Source organism: Scaptodrosophila lebanonensis, unplaced genomic scaffold (genome assembly GCF_003285725.1).
Source record: "Scaptodrosophila lebanonensis strain 11010-0011.00,11010-0021.00 unplaced genomic scaffold, SlebRS2 tig00000080-arrow-pilon, whole genome shotgun sequence".
Taxonomy (NCBI): Eukaryota; Metazoa; Arthropoda; class Insecta; order Diptera; family Drosophilidae; genus Scaptodrosophila; species Scaptodrosophila lebanonensis.
Window position 1 is genome coordinate 3,542,248 of NW_022060561.1, and position 15,883 is coordinate 3,558,130.

At 39.8% G+C, this 15,883-nt stretch overlaps 2 protein-coding genes across 2 annotated transcripts in view; one reads left to right on the top strand and one right to left on the bottom strand.

Moving 5' to 3' along the window:
* Positions 1-201: 201 nt before the first annotated feature.
* Positions 202-15,883, bottom strand: part of LOC115626071 — a 130,095-nt gene continuing 114,413 nt past the window's right edge. Inside the window, exons 16-21 of the mRNA XM_030521323.1 lie at positions 10,945-11,667; positions 10,655-10,875; positions 5,811-5,943; positions 2,201-2,378; positions 1,555-2,085; positions 202-752 (exon numbers count right to left, since the gene is read on the bottom strand). Of these exons, the coding sequence (XP_030377183.1) occupies positions 202-752; positions 1,555-2,085; positions 2,201-2,378; positions 5,811-5,943; positions 10,655-10,875; positions 10,945-11,667 (2,337 nt within the window). The remainder of the gene's footprint in view (positions 753-1,554; positions 2,086-2,200; positions 2,379-5,810; positions 5,944-10,654; positions 10,876-10,944; positions 11,668-15,883) is intronic.
* LOC115625669 lies at positions 7,065-8,541 on the top strand. Its single transcript, XM_030520804.1, has 4 exons — positions 7,065-7,145; positions 7,204-7,420; positions 7,478-7,853; positions 7,925-8,541. Exons 1-4 carry the CDS (start codon positions 7,102-7,104, stop codon positions 8,479-8,481), a joined length of 1,194 nt encoding a protein of 397 aa, XP_030376664.1. The 5' UTR covers positions 7,065-7,101; the 3' UTR covers positions 8,482-8,541.

Genomic DNA, 15,883 nt, shown 5'->3' on the forward strand with positions numbered 1-15,883 from the left:
AATTGTGTAATTATTTACATTTCGTTCGTCGACAGATATTAATATGAGTTGAATGCTTCAGTTATCGTTTGTACACAAAACAGAAATTTACGCTCGATTGTGTTAGTATTGGAATATTACTAATGTTAGACATACAACCTAGCTATGTTAGTTCTACAGTTGAAGAAAAACTTATGACTTACTGGTAAATGCAGCCTCTGCTTATAGCATGCTGCTCTGTTGCTGTTGTTGCTGTTGTTGTTGCTGTTGAGGCTTTGGGGGTGTTGGGTCGCAGGTCTTGCTCACTACAGCCGGTGGTGGTGGTGGCGGTGGCTGCGTCGACGCCACCGGATCCACATCCAAGCTGCCGCGATTGAGCAGATAGTCCAGATCGTGCGTTATGCGATCCAGCGTAGCATCCGCTTCCCCCACCCCGCTTCCACATTTCTGGGCGGGCGGTATGGCCGCTGCTGTTGTTGTTGTGGTGCTGGTGGTCGACACCACCGCTGCCACCATTGTGGGCAGCAGCGGATCGAAGGTGGTGCGCGATGTGGGCTCCAGAATTGTCACCCGTTTTTGTGTCTTCGGCGTGGGCAGGGTTGTCGCCAAACCGCTCAGATTGCCGCTGATTGTGGGTGGCGGCAGTGGTGCTGTTGCCGGTCCTGGCATGCTCAGCATCAGGGATGTGGGAATGAAGTCCACATAGGGATTGTGCTGGAGCGGCATGTAGTGAGTGTGGGGCGTGGCCGACGGCAAGATGCCTATGATACTGTCTGTAACGGATTTAAAGGAGGTGGCTTAGTTGTGGTTTCGGCACTTAACACTCGACTCCTTACTGGTCATTATTTATGGATTGTTTAAGACGCACTTGCACTTTGCTTCTGCGGTCGACAATCGCTTAAGTGCTTTACACTTTCCAAAAAAGGTCCTTCGACTCTGCGAGGAAAGTCAGGCGCCCATTGAAAAATAACTTATGGTAAGACTTCCCCATTTATTTGCCCCTATATTTAGAAAATATACGGTACGGTTTCAAAATAATAGTTTTATTTTAGAAGGTTCTTCTCTAGGCTTTTGCAATTCTGTCAAATAATCAGTCGGTGCTTAAAAGATTGGTTTGAAACAGATTTCTAAGACGCTTCTTTAAAATTAAGGTGTTTAGAAAGCGTCCAAAGAGTATAGTTCAGCTTTTATATCTGACGAATCTGATTTTGGCAGCTTTTCAGAGTTAGCCTGTCAAATAATCTAGCGGTGAGTAAAAGATTGTTTTGAACAGTCTTCTAAAATGCTTCTTTAAAATAAGGTGTTCAGAAAGGCGCTAAGTTCAGCTTTTATAGCTCTTTTATGACTGATCATTCAGATCTCGGTAGCTCTTCAGATCTAATGGTGAGTAAAAGATTGTTTTGAAACAGATTTCTAAGACGCTTCTTTAAAATTAAGTGTTCAGAAAGACACAGAGTTCAGCTTTTATGAATGACGATGAAGATTTTGCTAGCTTTTCAGAGACAGCCGGAAGACTTGCCCCGCTTTCAGTTAAGTTATTATTCCACTAATGTGTTCCCTTTCTTGGTTACTTACCTGGTGACACCCCTTGCAGTATGTCCAGCGTCTCGACGCCAACAAAGTCGCCACAGGGCGCCTGATAGTGTTGCAGATGTTGCTGATGTAAGGCGCGTCGCCCCAGGCTGTTGGTCATGCCGCCGCCCATTGTGTAGGCATCGTAGCCATAGCCGAGAGCGTTAACTGCCTGCGTGGCGGACGCACTGCCCAATCCCCCATTGCCACTGAGTAGGGCACAGCAGCGGGTGGCAGGCGAGGCAACCGACAGCGGCAGCGGTTGCTCTGCCAATGCCATCAAGCCACCGCCCGAGAGAAATGTCTCAGCCGTGCTTGTGGGCTGGCAACGTGGTGCCGTGGAGATGATTGTCAACGGCAGCTGTACGCATCCGCCTCCGGCCCCGCTCGCCACACTCCCCGGAATGTTGCCTGTTGCGCTGGACAGCTCGAGGCCCTGTTTGGATTGCAACGGTGGTGCAACGCTTCCTCCCACCACACCGCCTGTTGCTGGCAGGCATTCGCTCTCCTTCTCCTTGTCGTGGCTGGTGTAGACTGCAAAGAGAGGGTTAAGGAGCGTTGAGGGTAGACCTGGCATGAGTGTGTAGTGGTCTAGTAGCGCTACTTGACCTCATTTGCTTTCTTGTCGGGTGTGTCGGTGTATACTTACAGCTCAGTGGACTGTTGATGCTCGCCGTGCAATAGTTATCGTCCAGACTGGTCTTGCTCGTGTTGAACTTGGTCTGCTTCAGCGAGTTGTTCTGACTGCTCCCATTGCTACTGAGGAAGGGGGGTCCCCGCAGTTGGCTCTCCGCCTTAAAAATGAAACAGCAGAGTATTGCGAAACCCTGGAAACATAATTAAGCAATCACTTTTTAATATTGCCACAAAGCGAGAAGTCTTCAGCTGATGCAGGTGCTATTTGAAATGCAAAAAAGGCTTCTAAATAATAACGATAAGAATATCAGGAGACTTAAAGAAAAGTACTTAAATAATACGAGGCTTTTATCCTACATTTGAACACTTGGTATTGGGGGAACTTCAAGTCTATTTGTCTATTTAATGAAATGGTAACATCATAGTTTTGCTGAGATTATTCTCAAATTTTCCCTGCTTCTCCCCATTTTTCACACATTTTACTATTTTTCCGCATTGGGAACTTAGCTAATCGTGAAAGCAGTGCGGAATAGTCTCGGTTAAGTAAGATTAGTTTAGATGTATGTTATGCCATTTTTAAGGCTCCTCAGCTGGCTGGACCTGGACATGAAGCCATAATAGCAGAAATATTTAATTATAGTTTCCCTTTTTCAAGCCCTTGAAAATCATATATTTGCGAAACTATTGAAGGAATATTTAATGAAATGGGAACATTCTTAGATTATTCTCAACTTTTCCCTACTTCTCCCCATTGTTCACACATTTTACTATTTTCCCACATTTTTGCGGATTTTTTGCAACTTGGCTAATCTTGAAAGCCTTGGGGAATAGTCGCGGTTACGTAAGATTAGGTTAGACGGGTTAGCTAGGGACCGCTGTATTGGCACTAATTTTATCTGAGGCCACCCTTAAGGCTCCTCAGCTGGTTGGGAGGGTTTAAAGAAATCCTGCAAAACAAGTCAATAAATTTTTAAACGTTCAGTAAAAAAGGACCCAATAGGACAGAGAAATTTAATTATAGTTTCCCTTGAAAATCATATATTTGCGAAAGAATTAAATGAATTGTCTGTAGACGAATTTACAACCCGTTTGTGCAGCCCCTTTTATTTTTTTCTGGCTGAACATATCCGTACAGATATTTGTATAGTATCCGTTTATTGAACAAATACACGAAAAACTCGTATCGATACAGGCATTGGGCGTGCTCTGATTAATTAATTCAACATGGAGGTAGTGAGGCAATTTAATTCAATTAGTACTTCAACTCTCTAGCCGGCATTTTCTCTCACGAAACTCAGCCCCAAACGGCAATCGATTAACAAATTTATTGTACAAATTAAAGGAGCCATAAATCGATGCTAAAGTATTGCGACTAACTAACTACATGTTGCTTATCTTATGGAGGTAGGGAATGGATACGCTGCGATTTAACTGCGGAATTAATTACGAACATCGTGCAGGAGACAAAACAACAGACAATCCTACAATATACTTATATGTATGTAAGCCAGCAATTGTTGTAATGATATTTTATGGGCACGGCCAGCAGCTACCGAATTGATTATCTTTGCATGTTATACGGAGCTGACTTAACTGCGAGAGCATTGCAGCCTTTTGTTTAAATAATTGAACATCAGGGCAGAAAATGGCATACATGCCTACGCCCAAGCCGAAGCCCCTGCCACGCCCACTCAATATGAAATCGAAGTGAATTTGCTGCTTATTAATAGTCCGGTTCTATAGCTATGTCCTTGGTTTTATTTCTTTGCATGTTTTCCCACACTTTACACATACGACCATATATACATATGTGTGTATACATACATAGATATACAAGTATATATATATGTATGTGTATTCTACGTGTGCGTGTAATTATACGATTAGTTTCTCCAATATGGCCTGGGTGGCTAATTGTTTATTTAATGCCAATTCCGAGCGTGAGCGAAGCGTTAAATCGATTTTGATTCTTAGTTAATGGTTTTGATTTCTGCCCAGAATGGACCGCATTTGAAGACTTATGTCCTACGCTAATAAAAATCCATTAGTGTTTCAGGTGTTATTTGGAAATAGGGAACTAATGTACGAACAGGATAGAATAAGTAAGAGCATTTTTCATGCAATGTTTATATAAATACAATTAAAGACTATGTTCAGTTTGCAATATTCAAAGAAACGTCACAGAAAGAATTTGTTTTTAAATTGAATCAAAGGGATTAAGTATGTAGAAAAAAGATTATAGGTCTGCATTTAAATTCCATCGGCGTATATGGAATCGAAAAAAAATAAAGCACTTAGTGCGGAATTAATTTGTATAACTTCGTTGTTTAAGATGTCACATATATCAGACCATTGCTCAATTGCTTGATTCTTCTATACGTATAATATAGAAACTCTGTCTGAACGATATATGTAAGTCCGGAAAGGCTTTGATAGTCTTCTGTGTGATTCATACTCTGGAAGTATGGTTGATTTGGGAACCCACCAGAGTATTCACTCACTCTGAAGTGTGACACAGAGATAGTCTTTAATTACTAACGAGGTTGCAAGTAAGTTGCGTTGCAAGGCATTCGAAGCAAACATAAATGAAAAAAAGTAAATTCAATTATATTTAATTATGAAATCCGATTAATTTATTATATATTTAAATATAAAATTAACATATAAGCTAAACTTGACTGTGGATTTGTGGCCAAAACAGAAAATATTCATTAATTAAATTCTGAAATGAATACATACAAGTAAATGGACTAAAGAGGTTTCTCGTCATACTCTACGCCATTTAATTGTCTTAATGCTAAGAACCTTCTGCCCTCATTAAATATATGAAATACCACATTAATCTTGTTCTTAGTGCCCTACTGAATGTTTTTTTTTTAGCCACGCAGTTCATTTCATGTTACCAGGGCCCCAAGGACTAGCACTTGGCCCAACACTTCATCTCGTGCCTGCCAAGGGCGGCATCAGCTGAAAAGTAACAGCAACTTGGGCCGCTCTTGAGTGCCAAGATGGGAAAAATCAAGTGCGCTTATTTAATTTAGACAACAAATCGGGTGAAAAAATATACAAAAAAAAAAACACACACACACACACAAAAAAGAATTCGTATTCTTCTTTCAGTGCGTCTTAAGTGAAAAACCAAAGTCAAGTACTCCGGCAAGTGCAAAATAAACACGAAAAAGGATTTTCACCTCTTTGATCGCTGGCTGGAAGCCAGAGAAAGTGGTTGCATTGCATTGGTCGAGGCAGAGGTGGGGAGGTGATGAGGGGATGGGGAGAGGGCGGGCTGGTTACTTTGCATGCATAATTTTGTGTCGAGCGGAAAAAATATGCAGAGAGGCGACACGGTTTGACGCCTACCAGGGTAGGCATTAGGCATTAGTTTGTTGCTGTTCGCAGCACTTTGATGAAATATGCACAGCAAATGCGCGGAAAAAGCAAAAAATATTTGCATAAATCAAAGCCATTCGTAGCTAATGGGCTGCCAGAAACTGAACAACACAGTGCCTTTAACTGGAAAACTTCATTGACTCAATCAAGCTTAAAACAGCACCTTTTTAAATGAAAAAAAAAACAAGCTATTTGCGTTTAATTTAATATCGAAATCTAACTTATGGACTCACCAATAGTATGCACGATATGCCAAATGGATATGCCCATAAAGTTTCCGGCGTGGAATTAACATAAACGATGAAAAATCCATCGGTGCACAGTTTGGCGACCAACAAGCCACCAGCGCGATAAAGTAGACCGAGCCTGTGGAATATAGAGTATACGATTATAAGTATATAAATATGTAAAAGCTATGCCAAGTTGGCAAAGGAAATTAGAAGCGTTTAGTGGGCTGGCCATTCGGTTTTCCTGCTAAATTTAAGCTTAGAGGATATGAGCAGCTTAAGCTTGTTAAGTAGCTTAATATTTATCTGATTCATTGGCACAGCCAAAATGTCCCACCCTTTTAATAGGTAGTAGCTACCAATATTCGTTTTAATCATTCTAATTGCAATCAATTCTGGCATATTTAACGCACTACGTATATGTATATACATATGTATTTAACTACTACTTTAAATATGTATTTTTATAAACAAAAGCAAAATGCCTTTGCAAAAAGCCGTCTAATATCGCTTCTGTACGTAAATTGTACATTCTGTTATGTATACTCGTATATCGGAAAACGTTTCACAATAAATAAATATATAATAAATATGCTCTATATCTCTTTAAACGCTGTAAGTTTCAAGCCATCGAGTCCATTTTGAACTCAAAACAAAATGGCAAGAAATGGCAAAGAAAAAGTTATCGATAAAATTGTAATAATTTAAAAAATAATTAATAAAAGTGATGTATAGACTTTGAAATGGGGCAACATTAATTCTTAAATACAACAATTAAAAATAAACATAATAAATGACTAATAAAATAAAATAGATATTCGTATGAGGATACTTTGTCGAATTAATTAAATGCCTCTTTATTAAACTGCAACTCAAACGACTTCAACAATTTATACAGAAAAGTATACAAGTAACACGTAAATATTAGAGTTTTTTTATATCTTTTTGAATAGTAATCGCTTTAGATAATGGTCAATTTTTACTACCAAATAAACTCTGCATCGATTGTTTATCAAATACATTCTTTTTTCAGATGTTTTTGTTTCTTATGGCGAATTTCCGCTCTTCTCAAACGAGTCTAAATAAAATCTAAAAACGTATCTCAAGGATCACGTCGGCTATATAGTATAGTATACATGGACATTAACTCAGTAACAACCTATCTCTAATAATTGATATTGTAACTCACAAATCGAGTAGGCTAAGTTGCTTACTTATGCTTAATTTACTTTTCCATTCAATTATTCAATTGAAATCTTGCAAACGTATCTCTCCCAAAATATTTTCGGCTAAAATCATGGATATTCCACCCAATATCCCCATGAGCTGTATGCACAAAAGGTAAACGTTTACAACACCAACTATGCCATCTTCTATATGAGAAGTCTCATCCCATAAGTTTCGGGATGAACCTTTCGCTTTCCGTGGACAAGAGTGGCAGCGACGAGGACAGCGAGAACTACACCCGATTCCCGAAGCGCATGCGCGTCGGAGTTGTCACGAAGTGCGTGAAGGTCCTGCGTGCTCGCTATCAGGCGGACATTATGGTCGCCATGGGGTTTAAGGACTTGCTGCGCGACAGCAGATTGGATAACATCGAGGAGGACCTGAAGACGGTAAGTGGTGCAAGCTTAGAGAGCAGCTTGATGGTGTAAGATTCCATTGTGTTCTAGTGGCTCATGCGCTATGGGCTGCCAAAAAGCATTAAGGTCGACTGTGTCAAGCCGAATAAGTTCAGATATAAGCCGAAATATGATATACCGAATGCTCGTGCCTTCCTCACCTTGTTGCGGGATCACGAGCGCCGCGGTTTGGGCGGCATTTGGCTGGAGGATATCAAGGAGTCGCTGCCGCATGCCGAGAAAGTGCTCGAAAAGACTAGGGACTCGTATCATGTGGTGTATCGTAAAGTAGATAAGCGCGTGGTTATTTATTATCGCAAGAAGTCATTGGATATCGTGGTGAACCCCGGCTTACAGGACATCTGGCAGGAGATCAGTGTCGCCTATTTGACGGACAGTCAAATTGAAGCACATTTGAAGAGTCGCGGTGAGTGTTTGGAAAAAAAAAAATTATACAACTGGCTAGCGTTGTAATACATGGTGTGTTCGAATTACTAGGCATACGTCCTTTCATGGCCTGGGAGGGACCGGAGTCGTCCGAACCAAACGAGTTGGAAGAAGTTGCAGACGCAACGGATGCTGCTGTGGAAAGTTCTCAGGTGGCTGCCGGCTCAGCTGCAGATACTAATTCTACTTTTAAAGTCGCTGCAGTTGGTGGACGTCTGCCAGTTGCTGGAGGCATTGCAGCTGGGAGAGGTCGTGGAGGCCCTCCAATCGGCAGGAGACTTCCAGTTGGCAGGGGTTCAGCCGCAGGCAGAGGTCGTACAGCTGGCAGAGGTCTACCGAGTGGTAGAGGTCCACCCGCTGGCAGACGTGCTACGAATGCTCGCGGATCTCGTCCCAGAGGAAGAATTGCCAAATTAAAAATTTCCCAGCAGGCCAACGCACAAAAGATGCGCGACAATGCGCATGTTGCCCATTTGCTGAAGAACTATAACGAGTACGGGCATGAGGTACAACCGGAACCGGAACCGAAAAAAAGGGAAGAAGATCTGGCTGCGTCATACCCAGTGGCTAACGAACCAATTCATACAAATTATTATATCAGGGTTTAATGCCTAATACAATTATTTATTGAGTTCCTATTTACTGAATAAATGCCTTTTAAATACCAACTGCTTTTAAGTGGACAATAAGGTCTAGAATGGAGCATGAGTTCTATATTTGGGAGCTCAGTTTCTAGGATTTTAGTTGTGTGATGTGCATTAAAAAGTCGGTCAATAAATCTGTCAATTAGTAAGTCAATAAATATTTCCATGACTCTGCAAAGCTCAATCGTGTCGACTTATGTCTGGGTAGTAATTCAGATTTGGACAGTTTTTTTTTAATATGAAACAAGTTCTGTTGATCTTGAAATTATTTTTAAACGTCATGAGCCAATCATTACATTAAGTTCATGACGAATTTGGGACGAGCTGATGCTCTCTTTAATTGCTAAATTATCCATGAATTTACGGATTTTTCAAAAATCCAAGATCAAAATCCAATGGCGAACCTTTTGTGGAGTTCTTTCAAATAAGGTCTCTGAATGGGAGGGAACTTTCAGGATCTCAAAATAGCTATTATCCTGAAATGTGCTAAAATTTACAAAAATGTGCTTCAAAACATAATAAATTCAATAAAATCTCAATTTTATGAAATTCATACCCGGTTTTTTATTTATGAATATTAAAAATAAATAAAAAAGCTATTTTTTGTCCCAGAAACTTATTTCAGCTTCTCTTGCTTCAAAACATAATAAATTCAATAAAAATCTAAATTTTTTCAAATTCATACCCGGTTTTTTATTTAGGAATATTAAAAATAAATAAAAAAGCTATTTTTTGTCCCAGCAACTTATTTCAACTTATTTCTCTTGCAACAAAGCTGCAAGCCCTTTTTAGTCATAGCGATGCAAATTAATGGTAGTTTTGTGAGAATTCTAGCTAGCAAGAGAGAAAATGGTTATACTATAAATATAAATACCATTTACAACAAAACATATTTATGTCCCAGAGACTTATTTCGCACACTTTACTTGTAATAGTCTTTATAACCAGGTTTGATATTACCCTCAAAAGGATTAATGGTCGTATTAATCCTTTTGAGGGTAATATTGGTGATTTTTGTGCCCAGTACGGTTTGCAAATATTTAAGGTAGAGAGTGAACTTATTTTTGGTACAGGCACGAAGCAAGGCATAGGTTAGGATATAAAATTTAATTCCTGATTCCACTTGATACTAAGAATACGTATATGGGCTTAGTGTGCTTCCTGCTCTTTTAGAGTTACTAGGGAATATCAAACATCAAACCTATTTATGTAAGTTTTTTCTTTTAGCACAAATATAGCTATAAATGTATTTAAGAATGTAGTCAGCAGAGCTTTCTTTCAAAATATGATTAAAATATCAACTAATTATGTTGAATTTGATTGAGAAGTGAAGTAATTTTCTAAATTCATTTACCAGAATCAGCTTAAGGCATTGCCTGTACATTTTACATAGCAGCCGAACTGATAAAAAATAAATAAAAAATTTAAAAGAATATATAGATTTTAAGGACTGAACCAGGAAGGACAGCATTTAGGATAGCTACGAAATCGACTGAAATTCTTCTACTTTATTTCTGTAGTTTTTTTTTTTTTTACGAGTATTTTGTATTAGTCAGCAGTTTCAATTTTCGCCCCCAGGATGAAAGACGTAAATAATGTTAGGATAGAAAAGTTAATTCCTGGTTTCTCACTGAATGATGGTAGAGCCATTGTTACTGTGCTTAGCGTGTTTATAGCTCTTTGAGGGTTCTAGGAAATACCGAACATCAAACCTATTTATGTAAGTTTTTTTATTAGCACAAATATAGCTATAAATATATTTGAGAATATAGCAGAGTTGTCATTCGAAATCTAAGTAAAATACCTTTAAATTTGGTTGAGAAATTATTGAGAAATGGGATGATTTTCTAAAATCATTTAACAGAATATATAGATTTTAAGGACAAAACTAAGAAGGATAGCATTAAGGATAGCTTCAAAATCGACTGCAATTCTACTTTATTTCAGTTTTTCTATTTCTTTTTTTCGTTGTTTACGAGTATTTCGTATTTGTCAGTAGTTGCAATTTTCGCCCACAGTTGTGTGAAAAAAAAAGAAATCGACAGTTGTCATTTCCTTTTGGTGGCGACGTAATTAGAAATCCCAACTTTACACACTTTGCGCCGACATCTGGCGGCATTTTGCGGCCCTCACTTACCTCCTGCGCAGCGCCAGATTGAATTTATCCAACGGATGCGTGTGAACATTGCGATTCTTGTGCCAGAGCCACAAAAGTTTCTTCATTAAAATGGCGAACAGTGCAAAGAATAGCAAGATGAAGAGCAAATCGATGCAAACGAATAGAATGAAGCTCAGCGATGGCGACGCTGCCACCGACGCAGCGCCCATTCCAGGGCCGGATGTGAAGGCAGCCGCCGTCTGATGCGACACTTCAGCGCGACTCCAGGCGAGCCTTTGTTGTTGCTGTTGCGGCCAAGTGAGCGACGCGGCTGTGACGAAACTGCTGCTACTGCTGGTGCTACTGCTACTGCTACTGCTGGTGATGCTGCTATCGATGATTGATGAGATGGACGTTGTTGCGACAGCGTCCTCGTCTTGCCCCAACGTTGTCGCCGCGCTGCGTCGCGTTGCATTGCCGAGCAGCGTCTCCGGTTCGAGCAGTAAATTATCGCCATTGAGCAGCGTGTGCGTGGCATAATAGAGTCCTTCGTACTTGTCATCTGCTGTCTCAGCACCACCGTTGGCCCCACCCATTGTTGCACCGCTCGCATCCGTGGCCCGCTTCGTCCACATCACCTCCAGCCACCAGTGGCGCGGTCCTTTGCCAATAATGCTGCAAATTAGCGGCGCGGCAATGGCGAATAGTAGCGGCAACAGCCAGCTGATGCCTATGGCGCCTCTAATGCCGGCCATCGGCAACTGGCCGGCCAACGTGCTGGGCGGACGTCGCCGGGCAACCACCATCGGTGCACCCACCGGTGACTGCGCACTAATTTGTGTTATATTACTGAGACTTTCGCGGCGCTTCTCCTGCAGCGCTTCCGCCTTGTGGTGGGTGCCGCCCTTGGTGGGTGTGGCCGGTTTGCTGCCAATTTTCAGATACTTCTTCGGCACCAGCTCGGTGTGTATCACCAACGCAATGGCTATCAGCGTGGAGATGCCGAGCAACAGCAACGAGGCCAGCGAGCTGCTGATAATGGCGTGCCAGTTCTGTAAGTAGAGAGAGGCAAGTCGCTGCATTAATAAGACTCGAATGGAGCGCAGCATTACTTTTAATTAAATGGCTAAAATCATATAAAAGTTGTGACAATAAATGACCGAGCGATAAGTCTTCATATTTTCGCTCATTTGCTGCTACTCGTATAGTCTTGGATTCCCGCATAATGATGTCATCAAAAAATTGCCGCGTGCTGCGCGCATAAATAATTTTATTGCACGTTTCTAGGCTCAGATTTGTTACTGAACATTAGTTATTAAAAAGTTATAAAACATTTTCTCTCTGAGCCTTCGGCTTGTGTGGAGCATTAAACGCGATTTTATGCTTCGTGGAGCGAGGCTTGGACGTTGCCAGTTTGGTTTTTTATGCTCCTTTTGTTATGTGTGTGGCAAATTGGTGTGGCAAGTTAATAGGAAAATACATTTCCCCATTCCCATTCCCATTCACATCACCCACATAATTCGACAAGCACGGCAATAAATCGATAATTATAAATAAATATTATTAATTCGAAGAATTGAAGGGAAACTTAATGGCTCGACTTGCACTATTTTTGGAAAATTTAGCCATTATCTTATTAACAGAAAAAAAACTGTTATATAAATGAAATGCCTTAGAGTGTGAAAAATATATTCTGCTCAAAACATATTGAACAGTTTTGAAGTTTCGTAAGGCGAACTAGAATCCTGGTAGTAGAGAGTGTAATCATTTTAATAAATGGTATCAAAAAATTGCAATTTTTAGTGTCTAGTTCCTTAGTTACTTCAATTTGTCTCCCAATTCTGCAGTTTTTCAAACCTTTTCTTCTTCCAATCCACAAAAAGTCAGTAACATCCAACTACGGAGGCAATTAACTGGCCTTCCTTAATTATTTGAAAAAAGAAAGCCCTTTCTTTATTTGACTGCCATTATATTATGTAAAACGGCAGGAGCACATGAAATCTTTAATGCTCCCATTAAACTTTACAATGTATTTCATAAATTTAAGCATAATGTTTCATTAGGATGTGGAAGTTAGGCCAACCACAATGCATCTCCCCTCACATGCCTATGTTCCATATACGAGCATATGTCTGCTATCCAATCGAGGTCAGGCTGTGTCAGCCATTCTTTCGTGAAACCGTCTGTTATTCAGATTCTTGGTCTACGCCCTCGGGTGGGAGAGTGAAAACAAATTTGTAAACTTTTTAATTTTCAATTTGCACTTTGCACACATTTTCACGATGCTTTGGACGGGAAATTATGAGTTAAGTGCGCTTAAAAGCTTTCGCCTTTCACACGAGCTGCACTGTCAGGCGGTCGGGCAGTCGGACGGGCGTATGTCGCGTATACGTAATTTATTTTTTCTTATTTATTTACGAGTGTATATGAACTTTCAACTGCATACAATTGTTGCGAGTCGCGTTGAAATTGTATTTATTTATACGCAAATAAGTGAAATGAATGTTTTAATTTATTTTTGTGGCATTCGACGCGGTGGCGAACACCGAACGGGGGCATGAACGGCTGATGCTGCCATATGACACGTGTTTAAAACCATAAAATTTGCATGTGTCTTGGTGGCATGTTTGTGTTCGTTATGCTTTTTAATAAAGTTGCGGATATTGTGGGCGGTGCGCGTGAAATTAATACGCGAGCATGCGGCATTTTGATGTTAAAGCTTTCCCTTTTTCCACAATTTGTATGGCACTTAAGGGCGCGAGCAATGTAAGTTGCCTCTTTATGCCCTAAAGGCTTCACTCAATCATTCAGAGAAGTTCTTATTGTAATGCAATGGCAGCTGCGCCACATAATATGCATTATACAACTTTTTTGGTGGGTTACAACACAGCAATTAAGCGATAAACAATAATAATAATAAAACTGTGGGCCGATTTCACAGTAAAAGCTAGTTGAAGTGGCGAAATGTTTTATTTTTAATTGATTTCAATTCCTTTATTTTGCCAATCGACTTGCTGTCAAGAGTAGGAAAGATAAGCTATAAAACAAAAATGCCTAGAAGAGTACAATAAAATCGAATAACAAATTCGACTCGCTACAAATTATTGGTATTTCCAGGATTTTTATGTCTTCATTGTAAATTATAAGTATAATTTGGTTGATATTGGTGAAATGAATTATCATATGCTGCCTGTCTTGTGATTTATAAACTCTTGAACGAGTTATCCGATCGGGATCATACTGTGAATTACTATAGCTATGTTAGGTCAGACTGTCATTTAATTTGCATACATATTTTGCAAATTTTTACAAATGCGATACATTTAATTGTTTAATTAAAGTCTATAATAAAATAAAGTGTACTTGAATTTAATTCTCAGTCTGATTGCAAAAAAAAAACACTATTTTCTGTTAAAAGTATTTCTTGTCTAAGTATTTTAGGAAATTCAACCCATAAGTGAAGCAAAATTGTGGTCAGATGTTGGGAGTTACTTTTTCGATAGTTTCCAAAAAAAAAAAGTTATAGAAGTTCCACTAAAAAGTTGAACGGTAATATTTGAGAAAAGTCCTTTATTGCTTTACTTCATCTCAATCAACGAAATAGAATTCGTAATTATGTAATTATGAAAATGTGATTTCCATCTCATTTTTAATTTGTTAAGCCTTTTCGCAATGCTCTCCATTTGATTTGTTGTTCTTGTGGTCTTCTGTTTTATTTGGCTTTAGCTCATTCATTTATTGTGTTTTTTTGTTTGGCTGTTTGGTGATTTGGCGGCTTGGCTGCTCTGAGTACAGCTTTTGGCGCTCCCGGTTTATTACTAATTCAGAATGTTATTTCTTGTTAGAGGCTTAGAGTTTTCGCCGCTTGCTTTTAACTCCAAAGGGATTATGGCGCACAGTCTTTATATTATGTTTATGCGTATTTTTTTATGCCTGTAATTTAAGCGTTTTGCAGCTCCTGTGCAGCTCCTTGGGATTCGCTTCCACAGAGCAGCCATGGCTTATGGCTAGAGTGTGTGAGTGTCCTGTTGGTCTCCAGTTGTGGAGGGTTAGTTGTGTAACGCGATTTCATTTTGCAGTTTTACATTTTTGCATTACATTAGGTTCCCCTGCTGGCCAGCAGTGTAGCGGAAAATTCGCAATTCGTGCGTTTATAAATATTAATTTCGACTTTTGGCGATTTACTTAGCGCTCCCCTCCTCTCTCGCTCTCTGGTGGCCTTTTGTATGCATTGTTGATTTTTAATTTCCTTTTCTTGGCAGCACCGTTTATTTGTCTTGCCCCGAATGTTGGCAACAGGTAGGCAGTCCATTGGGAATTGTTGCTCATGAATTTGGTTTCATTGTTTGTTTGTTTTAAAGTTTCACCCTCCACTTCAAGGCACTCCAATCCACTACCCACTACCCACTCCCCATTCAGAAATAACCACATTTGCTTGCTTGGCATTGAGGGACAACAGAAGCGAAGACGACAAGACAAGTTAATTTGTTTGCTCCTCCATTGATAACCAAGACGACCCTGTTGATGGCAAAGCTGATGGGTTGGGGTTGGGGTTGGTGGAGGTGGGGGCAGAAGAAGCAGAGATTTTTGATACCTTTGCTGATTGTTTGTAAAGTTAGATTAAAACATTTATTGCTGCGTGCCACAGATAATAATATTCATGCCTGAGTGTTTCAGTAAATTAGGAATTATTATATGCTCTCATTTGGGTTCATTCTTCGGACAAATAAAATGCTGTAATTGTTATTTAAGAGGTGTGGTCACGTGGAAAACGATAATGGGTCTCGTCAGCCGGCAGGTTAATGAGAAAACAGTAACAATTGCGCAGTTCTGAGCTCATCGCATGGCTTACTAGGCTCTCAACAAGAATTGATGTAGACGGCTATGCAGAGGAAGGGGCAGGACTGTGGAAAACCTTTTGGCAAACTTTTTGTGCCTCCCAAACCCCTCCCTAGAATGAGTTCCTTTCTACCCATTGGTCGCCTTAAGAGTGCAATGCTTTCCTCGTTGGCACAATTTTTGGTTACTTTTCTCGCTGCTTCACCCTTAATTGGTTTTATTTCAGCTTTGATTATTTGTTTGTTTATTTAAATGTAATTACAATTTGCAAGGACAGCATGAGAGAAATAAAAAGGAATACAACCTTTAAAGCAGGCCACATCTTTAATAGTTATTCAAATGAGAGTTGCTTAATTTTTTGATATTTTAGAAATCAATTTAAAATTTCGTTTACACAAAACAATCATACATATACGTAGTACACGTATA

Coding starts and splice junctions, on each gene's coding strand:
- LOC115625669 (XM_030520804.1), top strand. CDS start 7,102: ATGGATATTCCACCCAATATCCCCATGAGCTGTATGCACAAAAG. Junction 7,146..7,203: donor ATGAGCTGTATGCACAAAAG/GTAAACGTTTAC, acceptor TCATCCCATAAG/TTTCGGGATGAACCTTTCGC. Junction 7,854..7,924: donor AGCACATTTGAAGAGTCGCG/GTGAGTGTTTGG, acceptor TCGAATTACTAG/GCATACGTCCTTTCATGGCC.